This window comes from Podarcis erhardii, assembly GCF_964252035.2.
Source record: "Podarcis erhardii genome assembly, chromosome: 8".
Classification (NCBI taxonomy): Eukaryota; Metazoa; Chordata; class Lepidosauria; order Squamata; family Lacertidae; genus Podarcis; species Podarcis erhardii.
The window spans coordinates 36,799,308-36,822,245 of NC_138499.1; the positions used below are offsets into that span (position 1 = coordinate 36,799,308).

The window sequence follows — 22,938 nt, forward strand, 5'->3', positions numbered from 1 at the left end:
GAGAGGGATTCCCCCCCCCCAATGCTCATCCCACCTATTTAATAACTCAGAATTTGAATTTTGAAATTGCTAACTACTTCTGGCCAGTTGATTATTGTGTGAGATGGGTTATCTTGACAATATTCTGAAATGAAACCTATTCAGAAACTCCTGCCTATTCAGGAACTCTACAGGAGTCACAGTTTCTCATAGGAATACTTGATAATTTTACTTGCTTTGAGACATATATGGGGGTAATGGCTGTTTGACTTTTACATGCCATGTCTATGGGATCCTCTCTTCCCATATATGAGGGGTGGCTAAAGGTTCAGAGCTGCCTGTAGTATTTGCTTGCTTGAAATTGTGGCATCTCAGAGAATATATAGAGATCATGTCTTTGTAACCATCCTCAGCTTAAATGTTTCATTCCTCAATGTTGCAGTAGAAGTTAGAGGTGCTTCAAATGAGGGGTTGTTACCTAGTGAGGCAATAGGACAGCACAGCAGTACCTTGGGTTACGTTACCCTCGGGTAATGTAAACTTCAGGTTGCGGAAGCAGCAAACCCAGAAGTGTTTCGCTGCATGTGCATGCACAGAAGCAGTCTACCACTTCTCCTTGGGTTGTGAAAACCTTGGGATCCAGCCAGACCTCTGGAATGGATCCCGTTCACAACCAGAGGTACCACTGTACTTGAACTATCCCCAAGATAACTCCCAAGGTCAAAATGTAATTCTATATTGATTATGAATTGTAAAGGTAGAACCCATAAAATATACAGTGGTATCTCAGGTTAAGTATTTAATTCATTCTGGAGGTCCTTACTTAACCTGAAACTGTTCTTAACCTGAAGCACCACTTTAGCTAATGGGGCCTCCCGCTGCTGCCGTGGTGCCGGAGCACACTTTCTGTTCTCATCCTGAAGCAAAGTTCTTAACCCAAGGTACTATTTCTGGGTTAGTGGAGTCTGTAACCTGAAGCGCCTGTAACCTGAAGCATCTGTAACCCGAGGTACCGCTGTAGTTGCATGCCCCTAGTTAAGTTTTTGTAGAAAGTGTTATAGCCATGGAAAACCTTTATGATTGTTCTCTGTGTAGCAGGTGTAATGTTTTAAAAGACTACTAATTGTGGTTGCCCAGTTGTATGAGGCATTTTTGTATTAGCATTGCACATTCCTAAGTGATGAAGTGCTGCACAACGTGAGCTGACAGATGTGGTAAAGAGTTTTCAGATGTTTTGGATATCATGTAGAACAGCACCATGATGAAAGTTTCCTGCAGCTTACACAGGGTGGTTATAAAACTTACACTAGCTTCATGCACAGAAACCAGTGAGATTCACATGATATTTTTAAAGCAGTAGTTTGTCTGGATATTCTCCTGTGTAATGACTAGACTAGGGCCATACCTGAATCTAGACTTGCAGGTTGTGCCCTCATGTTGGGGGAGGGGAATCAAAAGCCATCAGCTGGAGCTAAAGTCAGGCAAGTTGGAAGCTGGTTCCTCAAATGCAAAACACAAAGGTGTTGACCAGTCAAGAGAGTTTATGCTGTCTTTGAGTTTCAGGGTCCAGTGTTGGTCTTGAATTCTCCCTTCTCTTCCTGAAGAGGGCTTTGAGGCCTGAATAAGGTATGGGAGAGAAATTCAGTTTAGTTCACATTTAATGTGACTCTACCTAATTTCCACTCTCTGAAACAATATGTGAACCTAAATGCAGCTTTCTTTTGAAATTTACACTTCTCTGGATGCTGCAGCAAAAAAGAAGAGTGTGTAAAAATGTACATATTGTGGGAACATATGCATAATAATAATTGTTAGTGAGAATAAAATATAACAGTAGGAAAATTGCTTAGCAAAGTGCATTTTAGGAGAAATGCACATTAAAATGTTGATTTACATTTTCATGACTTTAACATAAAAAATTGCAAACTGTTACTGAAATGTGGTGAGCTGAACTTAAGATTTAAAAATTGACCGATTCATCCATCCCTAGGCCTGAGTTTAGGAACAAACCATTGAAAACTGGAGTCCCTGATATCCTTGGCTGTTTGCTGCTTGGTTATGCATTGGGAGCACAAATACTAACCTGTTATAAAGGACCTTGTGAAAACTATAACTGCCAGCTAGCTATCTCAATATTTTTTTCTTTACAAGGAGTGGCATTTAATAAATGAAGTTATTTGGCTCATTCTGTGACCTATATTATCGTTAACTACTCTTTTGTACTTAATGATTCAATTAAATTAACTGAGCCATTTATTAACTTATTCATAATAAATTGATTTATTGCCTGTTTCCTTGTGTATACATAGCCAAATCACACTAGTTAAGGTCTAACGTTTTACTCAGTTCGTACCAAAAAAACATGTTGCAGCCGTATAGTGCAGTTGCTTCAACTGATTTTCTTGCTGTTCCTCTCTATAAAATTGTTCTGAACTTCACATTGATGATGGGTCCAATTTATCTACAGTCAATAAATATATGCATGTATGGATTATAGTTTTATTGTTTAGGTAGATTTGCTAAATGGGATTTTTGTACCTTTTTTTCTAACATATTTAGATTTGGCTGTTAGAAAACAAATGCCATAGCTTCCTGAGGAGAGAATTGTTGAGGCATTAGCAGGCAGGTTTTGCCTCAGAGCTATTGCACCCTGCCCTACAGGAAGCTGGGTTGGTCCCATGGTGCTGTCACTTTTGAACTACTCAGCTGTGTACTGGAATGTAGTTTCTTTGAGAATGAAAGGGGTTTTTTTTAATAGGCATTCTTTGGCTGCTCTTTACCATTAGCATGTAGGCAAATTATTCACTCCTTAGTTGTGAAACACTCTTCTCCTAAAGCACATCGGAATTCAAGCCTGCAAATCTTCCAAAAATGCCAACAGTCTTTATTATTTGGGCTAGAATTCAACAAGTTAGCTGGGGGTTTTGTGTGTGTGTGTAATCTAATGTTTACACAATGCTTTCTAAAAAGCTATCAGAAGGAAGTTTTCGAAAAATTGAAAAGGGGCTATTGACAATATTTCCTGATTGAGCTACAAACTAAAGCATGTTTATAAATATTAGTCTTTCACCAAACGCCATTACCTTCCAGTTCAAAGCATGGTTTGCAAATGTTGAATCAGAAGGCAGCCTAGCTGCATGTGCCTTTCTTTCTTGCCAGTGACACACCATCCTTAGTAGTACATAATGCGTGTGTTAGTGCCTTTCTGTAATTGTGGACTACAATTGTGTCAAGTTTATAGCTAGAAATGCACCCAAAAGTCATCCGATGGCTGACTGTCAGCATCATGTAAATGTGTGTGGCTGTTGCCCAAATTGCACAGACAAGCTTTGTGTCCTGACTTTTGTTTGAGTTTGTACAGAAGGTTTAATGCTCTTAGAATTTAGTCAGTGAGGCATGCTTTCCTGCAATCATTTTTTAAAATCTGTTCTGTTTTGCGTCTCTGGTATGTTGGTGTTTAGAGATTAAATGAGACAGAAAAGATCCAGGATGCTTTGTTAGTAGGAGGGGGCAAATTTGATTGTCGTCAGCACTGGGTTTCCATATGGGTACTTAAAAGCATTTGGCTTGCAGATGATTGCACTAAAAATAGCTTTTGAGCAGTTTGCAGCAGGGTCCGATTTCGTGCCTTAGCTGAGTTGGCTGTAAGAAACTTTCTTTGTGGCTGTAGGAAGGCTTACATGAGGGACATTTTTGGCTGATTCTATCTGGACACTTGTTTTTTATATTAAGATTTACTTAATTCATGGATAAAGGACACTGATGCCATGGCTGAAGATTCAGGTATACTTCTAGCAGCTTGGAATACCTACTGTATTTGTGACTCTGGGGGTGAGCAGCAAAACTGTAAATGTATTGTGGTATAACTTTAATCTGAAGATTAAATAGTTTAAAAATTATTAATATTTGGGATTTCCTCTTCCTAGAGCTGTATAGCTTTATGAAATAGATACAATGCAAACAATGAGATTTATTTTTGACTAGATATATACAGTGTTATTGACTTTATGTCTAATTAGAAGCATATCTCAGTTTTGTTCAGTGGGGCTTAATCTCAAGTAATAAATGGATTACATTTTGTCTTCAGATTTTGACAGTGGGTGCCATTTTTTCTACTTGAATCTAGAGAATGAACAGAGATCGCTTTATAGAAAATGGGGCATATTAAACCCGAGGTGAATGAATATTCACGAAGACCTAGTTCTTCACATTATTTTATGAGCTTTGAAAGTGTAGCACTGTATTTTACAGGACTATGGGATCTGTGTAGACATATGGTAGGTGAAAGTAAAGGCTTACCAGATTTGGAAATTGACCTACTTTCTACATGGCTGGCAGTTTTTGCGTGCAGGGCTTCATCCTTGATTTCATTTTCTGGAATGAGTTTAAATTGGTATATAAAATATGCTTTTAGCTCTCAATTGGCTCATAATTAAAAAATGTCATATGATAAAACAAAGGAAAAAAAGATAAGGTTCTGATTAGCATAGCTAAGAGGAGTCTAGCTGCTGCTTGCAGTAAAAGCTTCACATCTGAAATTGTTTCACATTGGTTCTTGAGTGGTATGTGTTTGCATAGCGCTCAACAGTGCTTCACAATTTCAAAAATAAATGTTTGTAATGTGGCATTTTCCATGAAACTGAGTTTAAGTTTTTGCTAAATCTCAGGGGGAACTATCTGCTGCTGAGATCATTTTTACTTATATAGACTATGAAATATCAGTTGCTAAATACTATATTTATCTCTGCTTTGGTCTCTACATCGTAAGTGGCTTCACTATCTATGAAGCTGCTGGATCCAGTAGTGTGCTATATTATATTCCCATGACTTGTGCTACGGAAATATTTAAATATATTCATCAGTAACATGAGCAACTACTGTATATAATACTTGATGCTGCCCCTAATGACTGTTTAAGGCCAGGCTGAATGTGGAGAAGCTACTTCCTTGATTCAGTCCTAAATTTCTTAGTGTGCTTTAAAGAGTGAGGATTTTTTTTTGGTAGTTTTTCTTCTGGACCCAAGACTCTAGAGTAGAGTGCAATCCTATACATTAGTGACAGCCAACCTGTGGCTCTCCAGATGTTGGACCTCAACTTCGGTCTTCCCTGGCCATTGGCCAGACTGGCTGGGGCTGAAGTTGGCATCCACAAATAGCTTGAAGGTTTGGCTACTTCTGCTATACATATTTACACAGAAGTAAGTCTTAATGTGTTAATGAGTCTGATTATGTATTTATTTATTCATTTGATTTATATCTCACCATTCCTCCCAAAGGAGCCAAGGGCAGCAAATAACTGTACCAAAATTTTAGCTTTATTTCCACAAGTGAGTTAATAACTAACTCTCTTCTGAAACTAATGGACCTATGAAAAATGGGAGCTGATAAAGCAATGGTTACGTTTCTTTGCTAAGTAGCCAAACCTAGGGGTCAGCAGTTCTTCATTTTTAAACATCCCCCCATAGCCCATAAATTTACCAATGTTCTTAGTTTATTGTGTGACTATCTTGACATCTCTGTGATCTTACTTATAATATCGAGTTTAAACACCATGAAAATCAATAATCTTGCACATAATAAAGAATTATGAGATCTGTTCTGAACAAAATAATAATATAGTATTTACTATTCTGGGTTGGGTTGGATCCCAAAAAGGTGTGCATTACATTCAAGTTAATATGGTAGTCTTTTGCCCAATACCTTAAAAAAAAAAAGATTTTGGGGTGACACAGATCTGCAGAGGGATGGAAGAGGCATGAGCATAATGGAAAACAGTTCAAATAATGAATTACAAAATGGGAAGCAAGATTTAAATAAAGGATAAGTTTTATCTTTTTATGTTTGATAATTTTAAATGACTTTGATTTAAATTAACCCACCAGGTTTGAATCAGTAGATAGTCTTTTAAATAATTGCATGAAACCCTTCATTCTGAATTTTGTGTAATCAAATAATATATTTGCAGGAATGTATAATTGTAAGCCTTGCCTTCTAGTAGTAATTTCACTTGCTTTATTTTACAGAAGCAAGACATGGAGGGAACAAGAATGGGAAGAAAGAAGGAATTTCCGGAAGTTCATTTTTTACTTGGTTTATGGTAATTGCACTGCTGGGAGTGTGGACATCAGTCGCTGTGGTTTGGTTTGAACTTGTTGATTACGAGGAAGTGCTAGGTAAGCATTCCAAGAGCATTTCAAATGAAGTAATTTTAATATTTCCAAATGTCATTCTTTTGCAACTTCAGGATTTTGATTAAGAACCTTGGATCATATCCAGCTCTGTGGCTCCACTGGCACAAGGGACTTTTGCAACACATTTGAACTTTCTCTTCCTCTCCTGTCTCCTCTAGCAATCCCTTCACAAAATCAGCTGCAGAGAGTTGAGGGACCCTCAGGAGCAAATTTTAAGGGTGCACAGGGGGAGGAGAGGAAACCCAAGTCTCAATTCCTAAGTGAAACCTCACTAGTGCAACATTGGATTTAACCTTTCAACAATTACGGGTGCTTATTCATTGTTCAACTATCAAGCACCAGATATTCATGAAAGTGCTGATTTAAAGAGTAAATCATGTAGTTCATCTGTTCAGGTTTTGACAATGTGAATAATGCTTTCTATATTTTTACCACGCATGCAGCCAAAGCAAAGGACTTCCGTTATAACTTGTCAGAGGTACTCCAAGGTAGGATTATAGAGAAATAAACAATGCTTATACTTCTTGGGATTGAAATACCTGACTGTTGGCATACTGCTGGAGTAAACAAAATATGCTTCATTATTTTATCTTCTGCTACACCCTTCCATCTTTGCTTTCTTTAAGTGGTTTTCAGATTTTTAACCTTATTCAGCTGCTACTCTTTCTTTTAGGGTTGAGTTTTGGTACTTCTTTATTAAGCAAATTTATGAACCACTTGATAAAAAAACAAATTCTCCAAGTGTACAAATGATAAAAAGCTGAGGAGGAGGAGTTGGATTGCATGAGCTCTGTCTTCTTTGGGGGGAAGTGTATGATCTAAGTTGACTTTCCCATTTTCCTATGAGAGTGGAAAGCTGATATAGGTATCACCTGGCATGCAGCCTGTTCTCTGCTTATCTCTATATGAAGCTGCTTTGGGGCATTTTGCTTCATTTGATTTGATTCTAGAGACTGTTGGAGCTCAGAGCAAATAGAAATGGTGTAACCATTTGCACTTCATGCCAAAATTATCTGTAGTTGGAGGGATGCAGGTGGGTGAGAAGACATTTCAATTGCTTGCCTTTCCCACAACTACCATTAATTTGGTTAAAGTCCACGGGTAGTTGTGAAATGGAAGGTAGAGGATTTGGCTATGTGTAAAAGTGTAATTCATCCAATATCCAGACTACAAATATGTTTAAAGCGGTGGGCCTTAAGAACAAAATGTGACTTTTCAAAGCTCAGAATTGCAGATTTTAGCTGATTTATTACAGTGTTTTGATATCATGTGGAAATGAGTAATTGTTTCCAACTGAAATGTAGCCATGAAAATATTAGTATCTGGGAAGGTTAAATAATTACAAAGATTCCATAATAAATTCATTAAAATAAATTATGCAGGGTTGTATTCAACCAAGTTATATTTGTAGCATACTCTTTGTAATTTATGGGCCCAAATTAGATAGGTCCAGTAATTACAATGGGTCTATGCTGAGTAGGATTAACTCTGGCTGCAACCCACAATCACTATCTGTTTTGTTTAGGCATGATTCCAAATCCTATGGTTTGCATAGCTGAGAGCATAGCATAGCTGAACTCAAAGAATCAATCAAACTGGTTTAGAGCTGTTTGCCTGCTTTTGTCACCTGTCTTCGCTGTTCTCTTGTCTCTGGATATATTGGCCTTTGGAAGCAGAACAATCTCCTTAATTATGGCTTGTCAACTCAGACATCAAGCCAAACCATAGCTAGATTTCCTTTCTTATAGTGCTGGTTTATTATATTGTTTTCAGTATAACAATTGAATGTGTTGCTAGAATTTTCAGTTTCATTCTTGGATATTTTGATTTTTGTTGTTTGGGATAAAACAAATATGCCCTTTGAGCAACCACCTTGTCAGGACTCTGTTTTAGCTTCTCCGCATGACTGTTGCTTCTGCCTTGTTCAATAAGCCGTGGCAAAAAATGAGCTCAAACTATGCTCTCCAACTTTTAGGATTTTCTAGCAATTAATCTACTGTATCAGCCAGCTTGGCATGCATTTCTCTGATTGAAATTGTTTCTGCCTAAATTTCTTTTGAGTATTTAGGGCTATGGCTCTGCCAGTATCCCAAATGCAGCAATTGCAAATTTCCATAGCAGCAGGAATATTTCTATGTTGCATGCATCTGCATTATTCCTGAGTACACCAATTTACTGTCTGAAACAGATGCATTGAACGTTGTGTTTGATGTGCTGCTTATGAAGTATTGTACCTTTGACATTAGATAGGCAATTTTATTAATAAGCAATCATCATGTAGCACTTAGCAGTAGATTTTTTAGTTCTTTCTTTCTTTCTTTTTTTAAAAAAATACTATTCCAGTAATCTGGATAAATACTATTTAGTGAACTGGTAGGTGCAATTCTATTCATATTAAAAAGCCAGTCCCATAACTTCCATTAATGTGAATGGAGCAGGATTACAGCCATTGTGTCACTTGACTTGCATAGTCATTTCAGATACAAAATTGTTACAATTCCTTAAACACTAGCAAGTAATGAAATGCTGATTTAGCAATCCAAAAGGATTTCAGATTTGCAGAAAGATACACTATCTTTTAAGGAGTTTGGTTTGTTTATTTGGAAAAAAATGTATATCATCTCAAAACAGTTAGTAAGCTTGCATTTGTGTTTTGGAATGACATCTTTTATAAAATGTTGAGGCTCATGATTTCTTGCTACATTCCATCACACATTCAACAGATTAATATAGAAATAGATTACTGAATTAGTTTCTTTCTGTCCCTGCTCTAGGAAAGCTTGGGATCTATGATGCTGATGGAGATGGAGATTTTGATGTGGAAGATGCCAAGGCTTTGCTAGGCAAGTAGACACTTCTAAAACTGTCTTAAACATTACCTTCTGTTGCAGCATTAAAATAATGAATCTGGTTTCCAACATTTCACAATATCATTATTTGTTATATGTATTTTTAAACAAAAAGTAACCCAAAGTGTTAAAATAATCACAGTAATTGCTTAATATTGGTGAAATTATGTTGCACAGCACAGTGTATTCCTGTAGTCCTGTTGTTTTCTTATACAGTATGAAACATTTAATATGATAAATGTTTAAAGTGATAATATGTTTAAAGCTTTTTAAGGTAACTCTATAAAAGATTCCTGAGAAACATTGGTCAGAAATCCTAAAGTCCTTAAGCCTATTAAGCTGCCTTGAGTTCCATCAGGGAAAAAGGTGTAAAAGAGCACTGGAACCAATTTATATAGAGAAACAGTCATAGTATGCAATGAAAACGAAAACAGAAGAGAAAAGCATAAGATTTAAGAGGGATGAGAACTGATGTAAAGTGTGAAGTTTGATTGTCAAACATACCGAAGCACATAACCCAAGATACAATTGAAGTAAAACTGGAAAGGCAAATCAAGAGGAAAAAGTAGCAAGACGTACCTAAAAAGCCAGAAGATTGACAAGACAGAAAAGGATGAGGACTTTGCAAAGGCCAGTCTACAGAGTGAGACATGAGGGAAAAGGGCACTTAGGAAAGTGCACCTGATTTGAATAGCTAGGTTGTAAAGGTGAATAGTATAATACTAGAGTAATAAGAGGAATTACATAGGTTGGAAGTGGAATGGGATGTTAAGTCTAGAAGTGGAGAAAAGACTAAAAGAAGAAGAGAACAAGTCCTGGGACCTTTCTCAAATATAAATAATTACCCATATCTTGGCATTTTTATTCTATATTGACATGCTGTTTAAAGGCTCTGTGTTTTTTCCTTTTAGTACAGGGATATTGATTTAACATTCAGATGTTCTCTAAGATCTTCAGCTTGTCTGGGAAACTTAATAAATTTAGTTTGTGTTGCTGCACTGGGCAAATATATTCCTGTGTCTTCAGATACCTAATTCATTTGATCATGTACAACCTTTAACCCAGATTGCTTTTATGTATTCTGACTACTTGTGATTTAACAATGTACAGATAGCATAGAAATCAATATAATAATAATAATAATAATAATAATAATAATAATAATAATAATAGATTATTTGTACCCCGCCCATCTGGCTGGGTTTCCCCAGCCACTCTGGGCAGCTTCCACAAAGACCAAAAATACACTAATATATCATACATTAAAAACTTCCCTGAACAGGGCTGCCTTAAGATGTCTTCTGAATGTCAGGTAGTTGTTTATCTCTTTGACATCTGATGGGAGGGCGTTCCACAGGGCGGGCACCACTACCAAGAAGGCCCTCTGGCTGGTTCCCTGTAGCTTTGCTTCTCACAATGAGGGAACTGCCAGAAGGCCCTCGGCGCTGGACCTCAGCGTCTGGGCAGAACGATGGGGGTGGAGACGCTCCTTCAGGTATACTGGGCCGAGGCTGTTTAGGGCTTTAAAGGTCAACACCAACACTTTGAATTGTGCTCAGAAATGTATTGGGAGCCAATGTAGGTCTTTCAAGACCGGTGTTATGTGGTCTCGGCGGCCGCCCCCAGTTTAGCTGCTGCATTCTGGATTAGTTGTAGTTTCCGGGTCACCTTCAAAGGTAGCCCCACATAAAGCGCATTGCAGTAGTCCAAGCAGGAGATAACTAGAGCATGCACCACTCTGGTGAGACAGTCCGCGGGCAGGTAGGGTCTCAGCCTGCGTACCAGGTGGAGCTGGTAGATAGCTGGTAGACAGCTGCCCTGTATACAGAAGTGACCTGCGCCTCAAGGGACAGCTGTGAGTCCAAAATGACTCCCATGCTGTGCACCTGGTCCTTCAGGGGCGCAGTTACCCCATTCAGGACCAGGTAGTCCTGCACACCAGCCCCTGAATATATTCAGACACACCCTGAATCTCCTCCGTTCATGAATCGACTAATAACCTATACAGCATAAACAACTCCCCCGCCCCCCCAAAAAAACCCTGAGGGGTGATGGAGTGATAATAGGCAGGTGCTATCATTGTTATTTGTGATTAATTCTTTCCCCAGTTTCAAGATTTACATTGCCAAACTTTGTATATTAAATATGAATAATATGAACAATACTGATTTAGTCGTTCACCAAGATGCTTACCCAATACCTGTACATGCCGAACTTTGGCTTTATGTTAAAAAAAATACATAAACTTTGAGTAGCAGACCTTTGGATGATAAGTTGAGCTGTGTGTGTGTGTGTGTGAGAGAGAGAGAGAGAGCGCGCGCGAGAGGGAGAGAGAGAGAGAGAGAATGCATATTGATTCGTTTGGGCAGGTGTCAGTAATTTACTGGTTCAGGAGCCTAGTCTTTAGTGTAACATTATTTTGCAACTGACATAAAAAAGAACTGTACAGTTGTAAAGACACGATAGTGCTACTGTTTCATAGATGTACATGTAATTAGAAATCAGATATTCCCCAGTCCATGACCATGACTGGTTCATATGAGCAGGATAACGAAAGCTTTGTCTCCCTCACAAGGTATGTCTATCTCTTCATCTCCTAAAACAGCCTTGCTGGTGTGATTTTAGGGGTGTTACCCTTACTTTATTAATTGCTCATTTTTGTAGTAGTAATAATAATAATTTTATTATTTATACCCCGTCCATCTGGCTGGGTTTCCCCAGCCACTCTGGGTGGCTTACAGCATATATCGAAACATAATAAAACATCAAGCTTTGGGTTACAGTCACCCATATGCTTTCTCCTTTTCTTTCTTCTTCAGTCTGTAGTTCCAAGATAAATGCAATCTGACAGCAGTGGTATCCCAGTAAAGGGAATAAGCAGCTATAATGGGGATCAAGGTTTTTCTTATTCTCAATCACTGCTTTATATAATTCTTCAAGGAAAAAACAACAACAAAATAATCCTTTAGAAAGGACTCATTTCTTGGTTACTGAACCAATATGCTTTTGCGCTTAGGATATGTTTCCAGAGATGGGGGATCTTTGGCAGTGCTAGACTTGCAAATTAAGGGTATGGGGAGAGGAGTTTGTGATGGGTTTTCACCTGCCTGATGTGAATGGTTTGCCATATAAATAATGGGTGGAAGATGGCAGTTTTCTACATCAATAACAAACTGTTAAAAGTGGTTATGAGATGCTCTAATAAAGCCTAGCTTGCTAAGTAGAATGTTGAAGTGCAGGGGCATGGCATTTTCAGAAATGATACCTGTTTCATGCAGAAGGCCAGCAACATGGAAAGATGGGAGGGGTTTGAATGACACGGTAATGCCAGGAAGAATTATTTAGATTTATTGAACATTGGGGAACACTTTAGGAGAAGCCATGCATGCAAAAGAGAGGGGCTATACTTGAATTACAATGAAACCAGGCTGCTAGTGTTTGAAGTGGTGCTCATAAAGATTGTAGAACAATTTCCCCAAATTTCTTAGGGAAATTGGTCAGGCTGGAGCGCATCCAGTTTGGGATAACTCTTACCTTAGAGAGCTGCTATATCAAGAGATCACAATCTCTTTATATAATTCTGTGGCAATTTATGAACTACTGTGTACAGTTCTAGTTACTCAATATCAATAGAATATATTACTTGAAAAAGTGAGGAAAGGGTTAGAACCAAAATGATACAAGTTGTTGAGGCACCTTTTCTGTGAGGAAAGGCTACAGCTTTTGGTGCTTTTTGCATAAGCATGTGTTTAATCCTCTCCCCATTAGTGGCCTCTAATCAACCATCTTGGCAAGGTCAGTAGTAGGAATATGTCTTTGTCAGAATTTTTTCAATTTCTTCAAATGGTTTGTTTCTTGGGTGCTTATTAAAACTTCCAGATTTCTTTTTACTAATTTTCTTAACCATACTGTTTTAGACTGCTGATCATGCAACAGGCTCTCTTAAATCCTTCTACTTCAATTTCTCTTTTCCCACCTAACTGCTGCCTTCTCTCTCTCTCTCTCTTTCCTTTTATTCTTGTGTAGGCTTGACCAAAGATGGCAATAATGAAAATATTGATTCACTTGAGGAAGTCCTTAATATTTTAGCAGAGGAAAGTTCTGATTGGTTTTATGGTTTCCTCTCATTTCTCTATGATGTAATGACTCCTTTTGAAATCATAGAAGAAGAAGAGAGCGATGCTGCAGATGATGTTGATGGTACGTCACAGAATGAAGGGGTTCAGGGAAAAAAGACATGTGTTATTGTGGATTTACAGAACCAATGATTTTAGTTCAGGGATCAAGTTCAATTATCAAAATGCAACAGGCTACTGGGGTAAAACCTGATGTAACCCCTTACCCTCAATGGACATATCAGCCATGTGATGTAATTCACTTGTCAAAAAGCCTTTTTGAGAGAGAGACTGGGGTAAGACAAAAGTGTCTTCAGTAGTATGATTGGTTTCTGTATGGCTTTGCGTCAGTTTGTGCTTTCTTAGCACTAACTTGTGCTGTGTATTCTTAGCACTAACCTGCACAAGCTCTATGGTAGTAACCTACACTATTAACCCTTAAATGATTCTCCTTTCTAATAAAGTGTTAAATTACTATAGACTATTCTGGCATGATTGACAAATTATGTATATATTTATATTTTATATTTTAAGACTCTGCCTACTATTGCATTAAATAAGAAAACTATTACTGAAATTATTTGAATTTGCTACCAATGAGTATTCCTTAATTTTATAATTTATTACATGCTTTTACAGACTTATAGAGCAGAATTCTGAGGTTACTCAAATTTGTTATGTTAGTAAATCCATTTACTATATGAAAGAAATAGCATGCAAGTGTTGTATATTTTGAAATGAAGCTTTCATTCTTATTTTCTTTATATACTATTTTATCTCTTAAAGGCAGATTTGTTTGTAAAAATTTAGTGGACATTTTTTGAAAGCGAGAACCTGTAAATATGTATTTCTCCTGTAATATTCAACTAATTAAAGCTGATAAATGCAAACTGTCTTTTATGTCTTGCTAAACTGAATGGCTGACTCAGATTTGCTTTTTGATTTTTCTGCTCCGCCGCACCCTCCCCCCATCTCATAGTGAAGGGACTGATTATACAAATGCCTGAGTTCAGCAAGTTTCCATGCCCAGCTTTGTGTGGAGCAAATTAACCTTCTGGAACAGATATGTGTGCAAAATTTTGTGGTGTGTGTGTGTGTGTGTGTATGATAAAATCTAGTGCCTGTATTTCATGCACACTGCTGAATAATACTTAGGCTTGTTTGATCTGATATTGCTGATCAAACCTTAGACTGCAGTCCTTTACACACTTTTCTATAAGTAGCAACCATTGAACTCAATGGAGCTTACATCTGAATAAATATGTATAGAATTGCACTGTTTGTCTCAGAATTAGCACATTTGATAGAAACTTTCATGGCTCAGAAATGTGAGTGTTTAAGTAAAGTGTACAAGTAAAGTCTACAGCCTGAGGAAGAGTTCTATGGATTTTCAAAGCTTGCCTGACATAATATTGAGCACATAATGTGAAAAAGCTGCTTTACATTTTGCACAATCTTCTGCTTTCTTTGCTATGGCAGCAATGTGTAAATAATTTGCAGAAGATGCACTTTGCATTTTATTTGTTCCAAATAAAAATACCTGAGCTGAACCCCGGATTTCTGTGACCATCCTCAACTGTATCTGATGCAAAGCAAGTTCATATCTTGTAAAATGGTTGGGCATAACTGTTGTAGAAATATATTAAAACAGTGGTTTTTATTGATAAATGTTATATACTTTGTATGTTTATCCACAGTGGAATAAAGTAATGATAACATTTGGATACCACAGTATTGTAAGAAAAGAATTTGAGCTTACAAGGAATGTACCTTCGTTTGTTTGGAGTTATCTTCTCTAAAAATAGTTTTGTATACCTGATAGTATGAGTTAGAAGTTATTTAGTTGAGACTGATGAAAAGGGCAGTTACTCATAACATGGCAACCAATAATTCAGGGCTTTGTGGGGCAAAACATAGCCTTTGTGCTTTGTCACCAGATGTTCAGCAAGAAATTTCATTTTCTTTTCAGTTACCTTTTCTGTTCTTTGCGGTGGGGTGGGGTACATAATCTGAACAATTGTGTTTCAGTTTTGAAGCAAAGGTGAGGAAGTGGAGATTTCATTGGTTTTATTTATTTTGCTAAACTTCAGGCTGTTCTAAAATAATAGATTTCTATAGCTGACCCAAGGCTATAATATAACAGATTTCAGACCCTTCATTATTGATGGCTAAAATTTAATTCTTATTGGAAATGGGTTTCACAGTTATAAACATCTGAGCAGGACCATATAAATAAAAGTTAGACAAAATTTGTATTCTGTTATCTAATAACAGCAATAATGGTTCAGCTGTGGAGTTTATTTCAAGGACTAGATTAGTGATTGTCTTTTAAAAAAATGTATTCGTAAGATTTTCTTGTCTGAATGTTTTGTTAACAAGTTTGTTTTTTTATTGCCGAATGTTTTTAAAACTTCTGGACCATTAATACCACTTCCACATTCCTTTGGTGATGAAATGGTAAAACTTCAATCATGTTTGAGGTAACCTTGTTTATGATCTGATCTAAAGTTCATTTGTTTTTTGCTTTTTGTATAAAAAGGAAATAAAGGGAAATTATATAGGTTTGAATCCAGAGAAATGCTGGTGGAAGAGGATGGGTGAAAGGTGACTTCTCTCTCCCTTTGTCCCTACAAAAGTTTTTCCTGAGGTGTACATTGCTGAATGGAGTAGGCTGTGACACGCCAGATTAAGTGGGAAGAGGGGAATTACTGAAAATTGGGAGGAGGCATCTTCTGTGAGGCTATATTTCCTTTGCACCCAGCATAAAAAGAAGCAGGTGGGGAGAGGAGGCTATGTTAGCCTGCTATATTACTAGCCTACATTTATTGCTTGCCTGCTTCTTATTCATAAAAGAGGACTAGCAGAGCTTGGACCAGAGTGCTACTCCTATGAATAAAAAGCAGACTTAGTAATTATTTTTGTAGGCTATTAACTTTTATGGGCTTATCTTCACAGCTTGCTAAGGTCTTTGAGAGCATGATATTCAAAAGAAACCAGTAACTTAATAGCATATCACTGGATCTTTTCAATTTAGATCTACAGTTTATATCTAGTACAGTATTTTGAAATCTTCTTTCAGTCACCATGCTTATTTATTTATCTTTATTTATTTATTTATCTTTATGCTCCACCTTCCTACCAAAGCACTCAAGATGGTTTTCAGTTTAAAATAATGTCTTCAGTCTCAGGTACATGTTTTAAAAGGGAAGGAAGAAGAAAACAGGCAAACTCAAGTATCAACACAGTCACACAGTTGCACAATAGTATTCAGATTATCAAGGAAAGACAGAGAAAGCCTTGAGGTATTAACTCACTACCCTCATTCTGGCAACATCATACGACCACCCTGCTATGGAAAGCAGCAGCTAAAGGAACTTGCACTCTGTAATTTGAGAACTGGTTGAATAATGAAGTTATGCAGTGACAAGGTAGAATGGTCATTGCAGTAAGCACTTCGGGGAAGGAAGGAGCCGAATGGTAGCTGTTCTCAGTCAGCTGAGGCAGGGAGCCAAGCTGCCTCACTTTGGCAACTAAGGCAGCCAGGTGGCATGTTTAGGATTAGAAGTTAGTATTCAGAAGTAACAGCTTTTGTTCATATGGAAAACCAGTCCCAAATCTCCTTTTATATGCTAAGTACCTGCATTTGTTCATGGCCCACTTCACTATAACATTTTGAACTCGGTCTACCTCAGCAGCAGTTACACATGGCTTTCTGTTGCATCTGAGTTTAGAAAGTTTTAACTAGCTTTAGTTTCCTACCAAGCCAGGATGTAAATACATGTTTTAAAGTTTGCTCAATATGAGGTCTTCTTTTGGAGCCATTAACCATTGTTCCTTAGTTTGGATGTAATAGAAATCTTCCTAGCTTGCTTCCCCACTTGCACAAAGGAAAGAGGAAAGTGGCTCTGTGCAAGTGTGTGAACCTTGTTCACCTTTGGATTATTAAGCTGAGGTATGATATTCCAAATGCATCAATTGTGCAGCAGTCCCAAAGGCATAGCCTGAGAATGGTCGTATGTTGCTTGCTTTAGTCCAGTAATATATGCTGAATACAAATATCATTCATAAAACTAGTAAGAGTAAAGGATATTCTTACTGGGGGGAAACAAGCTTTCATTTTTGTGATGTATCAATTTTTTAAACATCATGTTTCTTATTCTGCAAAGTGAAGTCATTTTAAAAGTTGTGTGACTCAAGTGTTCCTTAATTTAAGTCTTATAGCAACATGGCCACAAAATGTTCCACTGAACTAATGGACTCCATTCTTAGGTACTGAAGATTCTTTCACATGAATCCATATGTTTGGAAACAGATAAAATATTAAAGCATAAGATAGCATCCTTTTAGTTTATGCTTGCCCATACTTGGTGTTACATAATCCAAACAGCACTTTTTCATAATTGATAGTTTAGCTTATGAGCCAATTACCAATGAAAAAATCCTATTTGGAATTCTCTTTGTTTTTGCAATACATCTTTCTCTTTCTCTTTGAGAACCATAAGTTAGAAAACCCATACAACAGTATTACTGATTTTTTTCTATTAGAAACACACACACACACACACACACACACAGAGGGAGAGAGAGAGAGAGAGAGAGAGAGAGAGAGAGAGAGACTGTTCTCGGATCAACTGAGATAGTGATGACTAAAAGAGCTCCCCAAACTGGAAAGCTTTAAAAGCCAGAATAAAAGCAAATAAAATAAGACCATAGATAACAAGATTGCAATACACTAAAAGTCTAATGGAATAAAATGTATTTACCACCCTCTCATCAGAATGGAATTTCATTACTGGGGCACTGCTATAGAAAAGGTCCTTTCCTGTGACCTTACCAATTACAGCTTTCATATTTGATGAAATGAGAGAGACTGGGCCTACTATACCTGTGTATGGCTTATTTTGAAAGCTTTGTTTAATGGAACACTTCCAGAAAACAGAACAGTCAGGTATAAGGTTTTTTTTAAGGTCTGATGTAATTTTGGTGCTGTTTTATACTGGGTCATCTCTCCCCCCCCCCCATGTGTATAGCATCTTAAAGACTTAAAATAATGTTTGTAACTTGTTTTCATCTTATGGTAATCAGGGGAGCCACCAGGAGGGGTCACCAAGAGAAAGGCTAAAGTCAAAGGTACTTTGCTACTGGAGCATTAGTGACCTTTTGTGCACATTGATTATGAATGCCTGAAATGCATGTGTTTTAAATGTGTTTTAAATGTGTGTTAAATGTGTCTACTAATTCTGGATGCAGTTCGTACCAGTGTGATTTTGCATTCAAAATGTACTGAACAAAAAATATCAAGCATTAGTTTTGGGTGCTCTTCAGCATCCTACATAATTAGATCTATAGTACTTTAAAAACTTTATTTTTAATCCAGCTACAGGCTATGTGTGTGTGGATCTGCATATTTCTCCTGCTGGATGAAGAATCCTGTGTGCAAATTGATGCAGTGCATGTAATTCTGTAGGATTTGGGATGGGGCATGTGTAACCTGGGGCAAATATAAAGATTGGATTCCTACTAGTCAACTGTCGGGAAGGAAAAATAGGATGCTACATTCAGTCTTTCTTGTCAAATATCTAACTAGCAGAATTCTAGCTGAATTTTCCCAGTGATGCATGAGAATTTCTGATCACTGAGTGCACGCCTTTGGATCAAGGCCTTTGGGCAAAGAATTCAATCATTTGGATAGATAAGGCTTCTACAATGTGCATGGCATATGAAATACTATATTGTTTTCATATTGTTACCCCAAGCATTCTGCTCAAAATATGCTGGGCCTTTCTTAATTAGAGTTCATGTCTTCCTGTTGAAGGAGAAATGCTCCCTTTTTATGTTTCATTGTAATATCATAGTCTTTTTATTCTCAGGGCTTTATTTATTTATTTCTAAAATTTATACACTGTAAAATATCTTAAAGCAGTGTACAAAAAGAATAAAACAATAAAATTATTGGTTAAACCAGTTAATAACAACTATTAAAAATAACTTTTTTTTTAAAAGCAAAATCAGCAATAAACTAAAAACATCCACCACAGTCCTCTCCATCACCTTCCTTCAAAAAGGAGGTATTTGCAACTGGTCAGTAGTTGTTCCAGTCTAAGGGGCCCAGAGCCAGTTTCTTTAGGAGCGGTTGTATCACTGCCTCTTTCAAGGCAGGAGAAACCATTTCCTCATGCAATGAAGCATTAACCATGCTCTGAAACCAACATGTTAGTAATGCTAATCTTAAAAGATTTTTATTCCAAATGCATTACTCCTATTTCCATTCACGGTAGAGGGATGGTAGATCACTTGATATTTTATTGTAATCATCCTTCGCAAATGTTTCTTTAAAAAACAGGTGTAGAAGAAAAGGCCTTGTTGGGAAGAGTGGACTAAATAATGTTTAGCAAATGTTTGTTCTCAATCTCACAATTGCTGGAGAATGTGAGCTGGAGAACATATTGGAAGGAAAGGCCAGCTAGAAGGGTGCTTTTACCACACCTGAACCTCCTGAATCCTCCCTTTCCCCGAACTTACTTCTGACATTAGAGTTTGGCTGCAAGAGGAGAGGTAATTACCTAATGGGGAAATTTTTGGCAGGTTCTTAATTCTTGCCCCAGTCTGCAGATCCTCCCTCCCCCATGTTTCCTCATAATTTCCTGAATATTGTGTGCATGTGTGTTGGTGGTTTTCTTTTCCATATTAGCTAGTACTTGGTTGGATTTGAGTTTTACCTGAAGTGGCATTTTTGTCATGTAATTAAAACACTAATTATGTTATCAGCATATTTTTTTAATTAAATGCAGCTACAATACTTCAGATCTATTTCAGTATTAATCTATTGAAATAATATTGTCAGTTTTAATTGCAAACTGAATGCAGATTTGTGTGCCTCAATCATTTTCATAAGTCTCTACGTATATAACTTTCTAAACTATTTTAAAACCATTTTATAACGATATAGTATTAAGACCTCTAATAAAAAATTGTCTACATGATGGTCATCATTAAAATCAGGTGTTTTCAGTAGGATCTTATTTTTATCTTGTGTTTACAGCACAATGGAAATACTCCACACAGTGTCTTCTTTACAAATCATGACCTCTGGAGACAGTTTAACATTTCTAAAATTAGCCTATAAAATGGGTGGGGGGAGCTGTCACCCTATGAATGTTGATGGATTTCGGTTCCAATCAACTCCAAGTAGCATGGCCCAAGGGTCAGAAATGATGGGAGTTGTGGGCATGCACAAATTCCTCATTCCTGTTTTATGGGGTCACAGCCATTTAAACTTCAAACGAGTTGCAGTTCTCGCCTAGGGGTGCCTAACTTTGTTTTTCACTTATCTTTTTCAAATATATGTAGCATCGTGCTTAGTTTTAGCCAGTGCTTTTTTTCTGGGGGGACGCAGGGGTACGCATACCCCTAAACATTTGTGAATCTAACTTTAGCCTCATTGAGCTGCAGTAATACAATATCAGTAGGAAGATGCAAGTACACTTAAATATTTTTCTTAGAGAGAAAAAAGCACTGCTTTTAGCATTTGTGAATTGAGATAGTCGTGTTTTCTGTTAGTTCACTGATCCAGCCCCATGAGTACAGGATAGCAGATAGCACTGCCCTTGCATAAGGGCAGAGGTCAAGGAGATCTTAAGAGAAAAGACAAAGCAGATATAAAAAGTACAGTAGCAGAATGATTGAAGTAGAGGTGAGGAATCTGTGGCCCTCCATAAATTGTTGAACTACAGCTTCCATCATTCCAGCCACAGCTTCCCCATCCCTGACTTTAAAGTATGCAAATTTAATTCAGCGTATGTTTGAACTGCTTCCTCTCTTTTACAATATCCCCAGCCCCTCAAAATCCATGGATTGTATCAAAGCTGAGTGAACACAGTTCTGCTTGCACAGTGGGACTTTTACTTGCCTCTGCTTTCCTTGTGCCACCCCCAAAATGTGCTTTGGAGGGTCCCCCAATCCTCTCAAACAGATTTTGAGGGAGCGACAGGAGAGGAAGGGGAAATTCCACTGTGCAAGCCAAAGTCTGTAGCATGAGCAAGATGTCAGTGCTGGATATGCAAATTTTAGATACATTATAAGGAGGTTATGCCAGTTATAGACCTCTTGTAAAATAGGCAAATACATTTTAGAGTCATTGATTTCCATTTAACAGTGTGTCTCTTTTTTAATTTTATTTAGTAGCTCGTCGGGTAGCATGATGTTGTTTAAAAAGTTGGCAGCTGAATAATCTTTCAAGCAATTGAAAATTCTTTTAACATATTTAATTAAGAAATATTTACATCAGTTTCTCTAAGGCCACTTACAATACATAAAACCTTTAAAATAGGAGAACTAGTTTAAATACTGTTAAAAGTTTGGGGAAATAGAACAGTTTTCATCTGATGCTGAAGAATAAGTTTTGGGAAGCCTTATAAAATAGAAAGTTATTTCCCTTGGCACATTCCAAGTAGCGATTGCTACCTGCAATTCTTTTGACAGTACTAATACTGTGTGATCAAGTTCTTTTGAATTGCAACTATGAATTTGTGATGTGAAGTTGGAATGTGAGTTTGGTTTACTAATATCCAGTGTCTTAATGTGTGTTCTTTAATGAACATTTCCCCTTTTTTAAATGGGAAAATAGAAAAAATAAAAGAGATCAAAGAACCAGCCAAGAAATTGAAAGAGAAGCAAGAAGGAAAGAAGGAAACCAAAGATGAAGAGAGGAAAAAAACCAAGAAGAAAGTTGATGACTTGGAGAGAAAGGATAAGAAAGTTGCTGATGATAAATCAAAAAAAGAATCTGAAAAGGTTAAGCGAGACAGGAGAGGTGAAAAGGAGAGATCAGGGTTAGACAAGAATCTTAAAAATAAAGAGATAAAAGAATCAGCTAGTGGCAAAGAGAAAGAAATTAAAAAAACAGCTAAAGCCCTTTCTAAAGCATCCGATAGCTCAGCAAAGGATGAAGAGAAGAGGAAAAAAGTAAAATGATACTATTTTCATATCTGAATGTTGCTTCAGTTAGAACTGATAGCACAAGAATGTAATATAGCACCACTAAGGCAATTTGTCTTTAGCTTGTTAGAGTAAACAAGATGACAGAATCATTTGCACAAACAGCCTTAGAATATGTATGAAATTGTAAGCATGAAATAAGATAGACTGCTATGAAATTCCAATTTGTACATAGTATGTCTGATAATGTCTTGTACATTCTTATTGTACTGAGATCATTTATATAATGGAATGTTTTTGGTACTCAGTATGTCACACATAAGGCTAATACAAAAATAAAACACTGAAATATTTGTAAGTGTTGTTTTACACTGGGAAGTAGAAGTATTAGGGGAAAATAAGGTAGACTAGTTTTCAATTTTTATTTTTGTGTTCAATGAACATGATCCAATTTATACACTTGGGACGATGGAATATCTTATCAATATGCATATCACTCTAGAAAGTGCAACAAAACACATCTTTTTCAACTATTTAGAAAATAAATACATGGAAGAATGAAAGCTCAAATGGCTCAGTGAAAAAAAGTGAAGAACAGAAATAAATAAGAACATTTACTTCAAATTATACCTTCGCTGCTACCCCCTCTGCTTGTATTTTACAGATTGCACTAGTTTTGTTTCCTGTTGGGTAGAAAATAGGACATACTATTATATATGTTTTTAAATAAACATTGAATATAATCTTTTCCAAAATGATATTTGGAATAAGTCCATTTGCTGTTTTTATCTTGACATGGAGAATACTGTGTCAAAAAAGTATTTGGGGCGAGGGGAAAATCTAGGAAATCTAGTGCTGAACAGACAT

General features: G+C 37.0%; 1 protein-coding gene across 10 annotated transcripts in view; it reads left to right on the plus strand.

Moving 5' to 3' along the window:
- ASPH (aspartate beta-hydroxylase) overlaps positions 1–22,938 on the plus strand; it is a 101,431-nt gene that overhangs the window by 8,278 nt on the left and 70,215 nt on the right. For 3 of the 10 annotated variants that reach the window (XM_081874200.1, XM_081874204.1, XM_081874205.1), the window contains exons 2-4: positions 6,003–6,152; positions 6,614–6,658; positions 8,945–9,013. In XM_081874200.1, coding sequence (XP_081730326.1) covers positions 6,003–6,152; positions 6,614–6,658; positions 8,945–9,013 — 264 coding nt within the window. Of the gene's footprint in view, positions 1–3,574; positions 3,763–6,002; positions 6,153–6,613; positions 6,659–8,944; positions 9,014–13,045; positions 15,595–15,673; positions 18,265–21,760; positions 22,425–22,938 lie in introns of those variants that run through there. The other 7 variants (XM_081874209.1, XM_081874206.1, XM_081874208.1 and 4 more) reach the window with 7 other exon arrangements.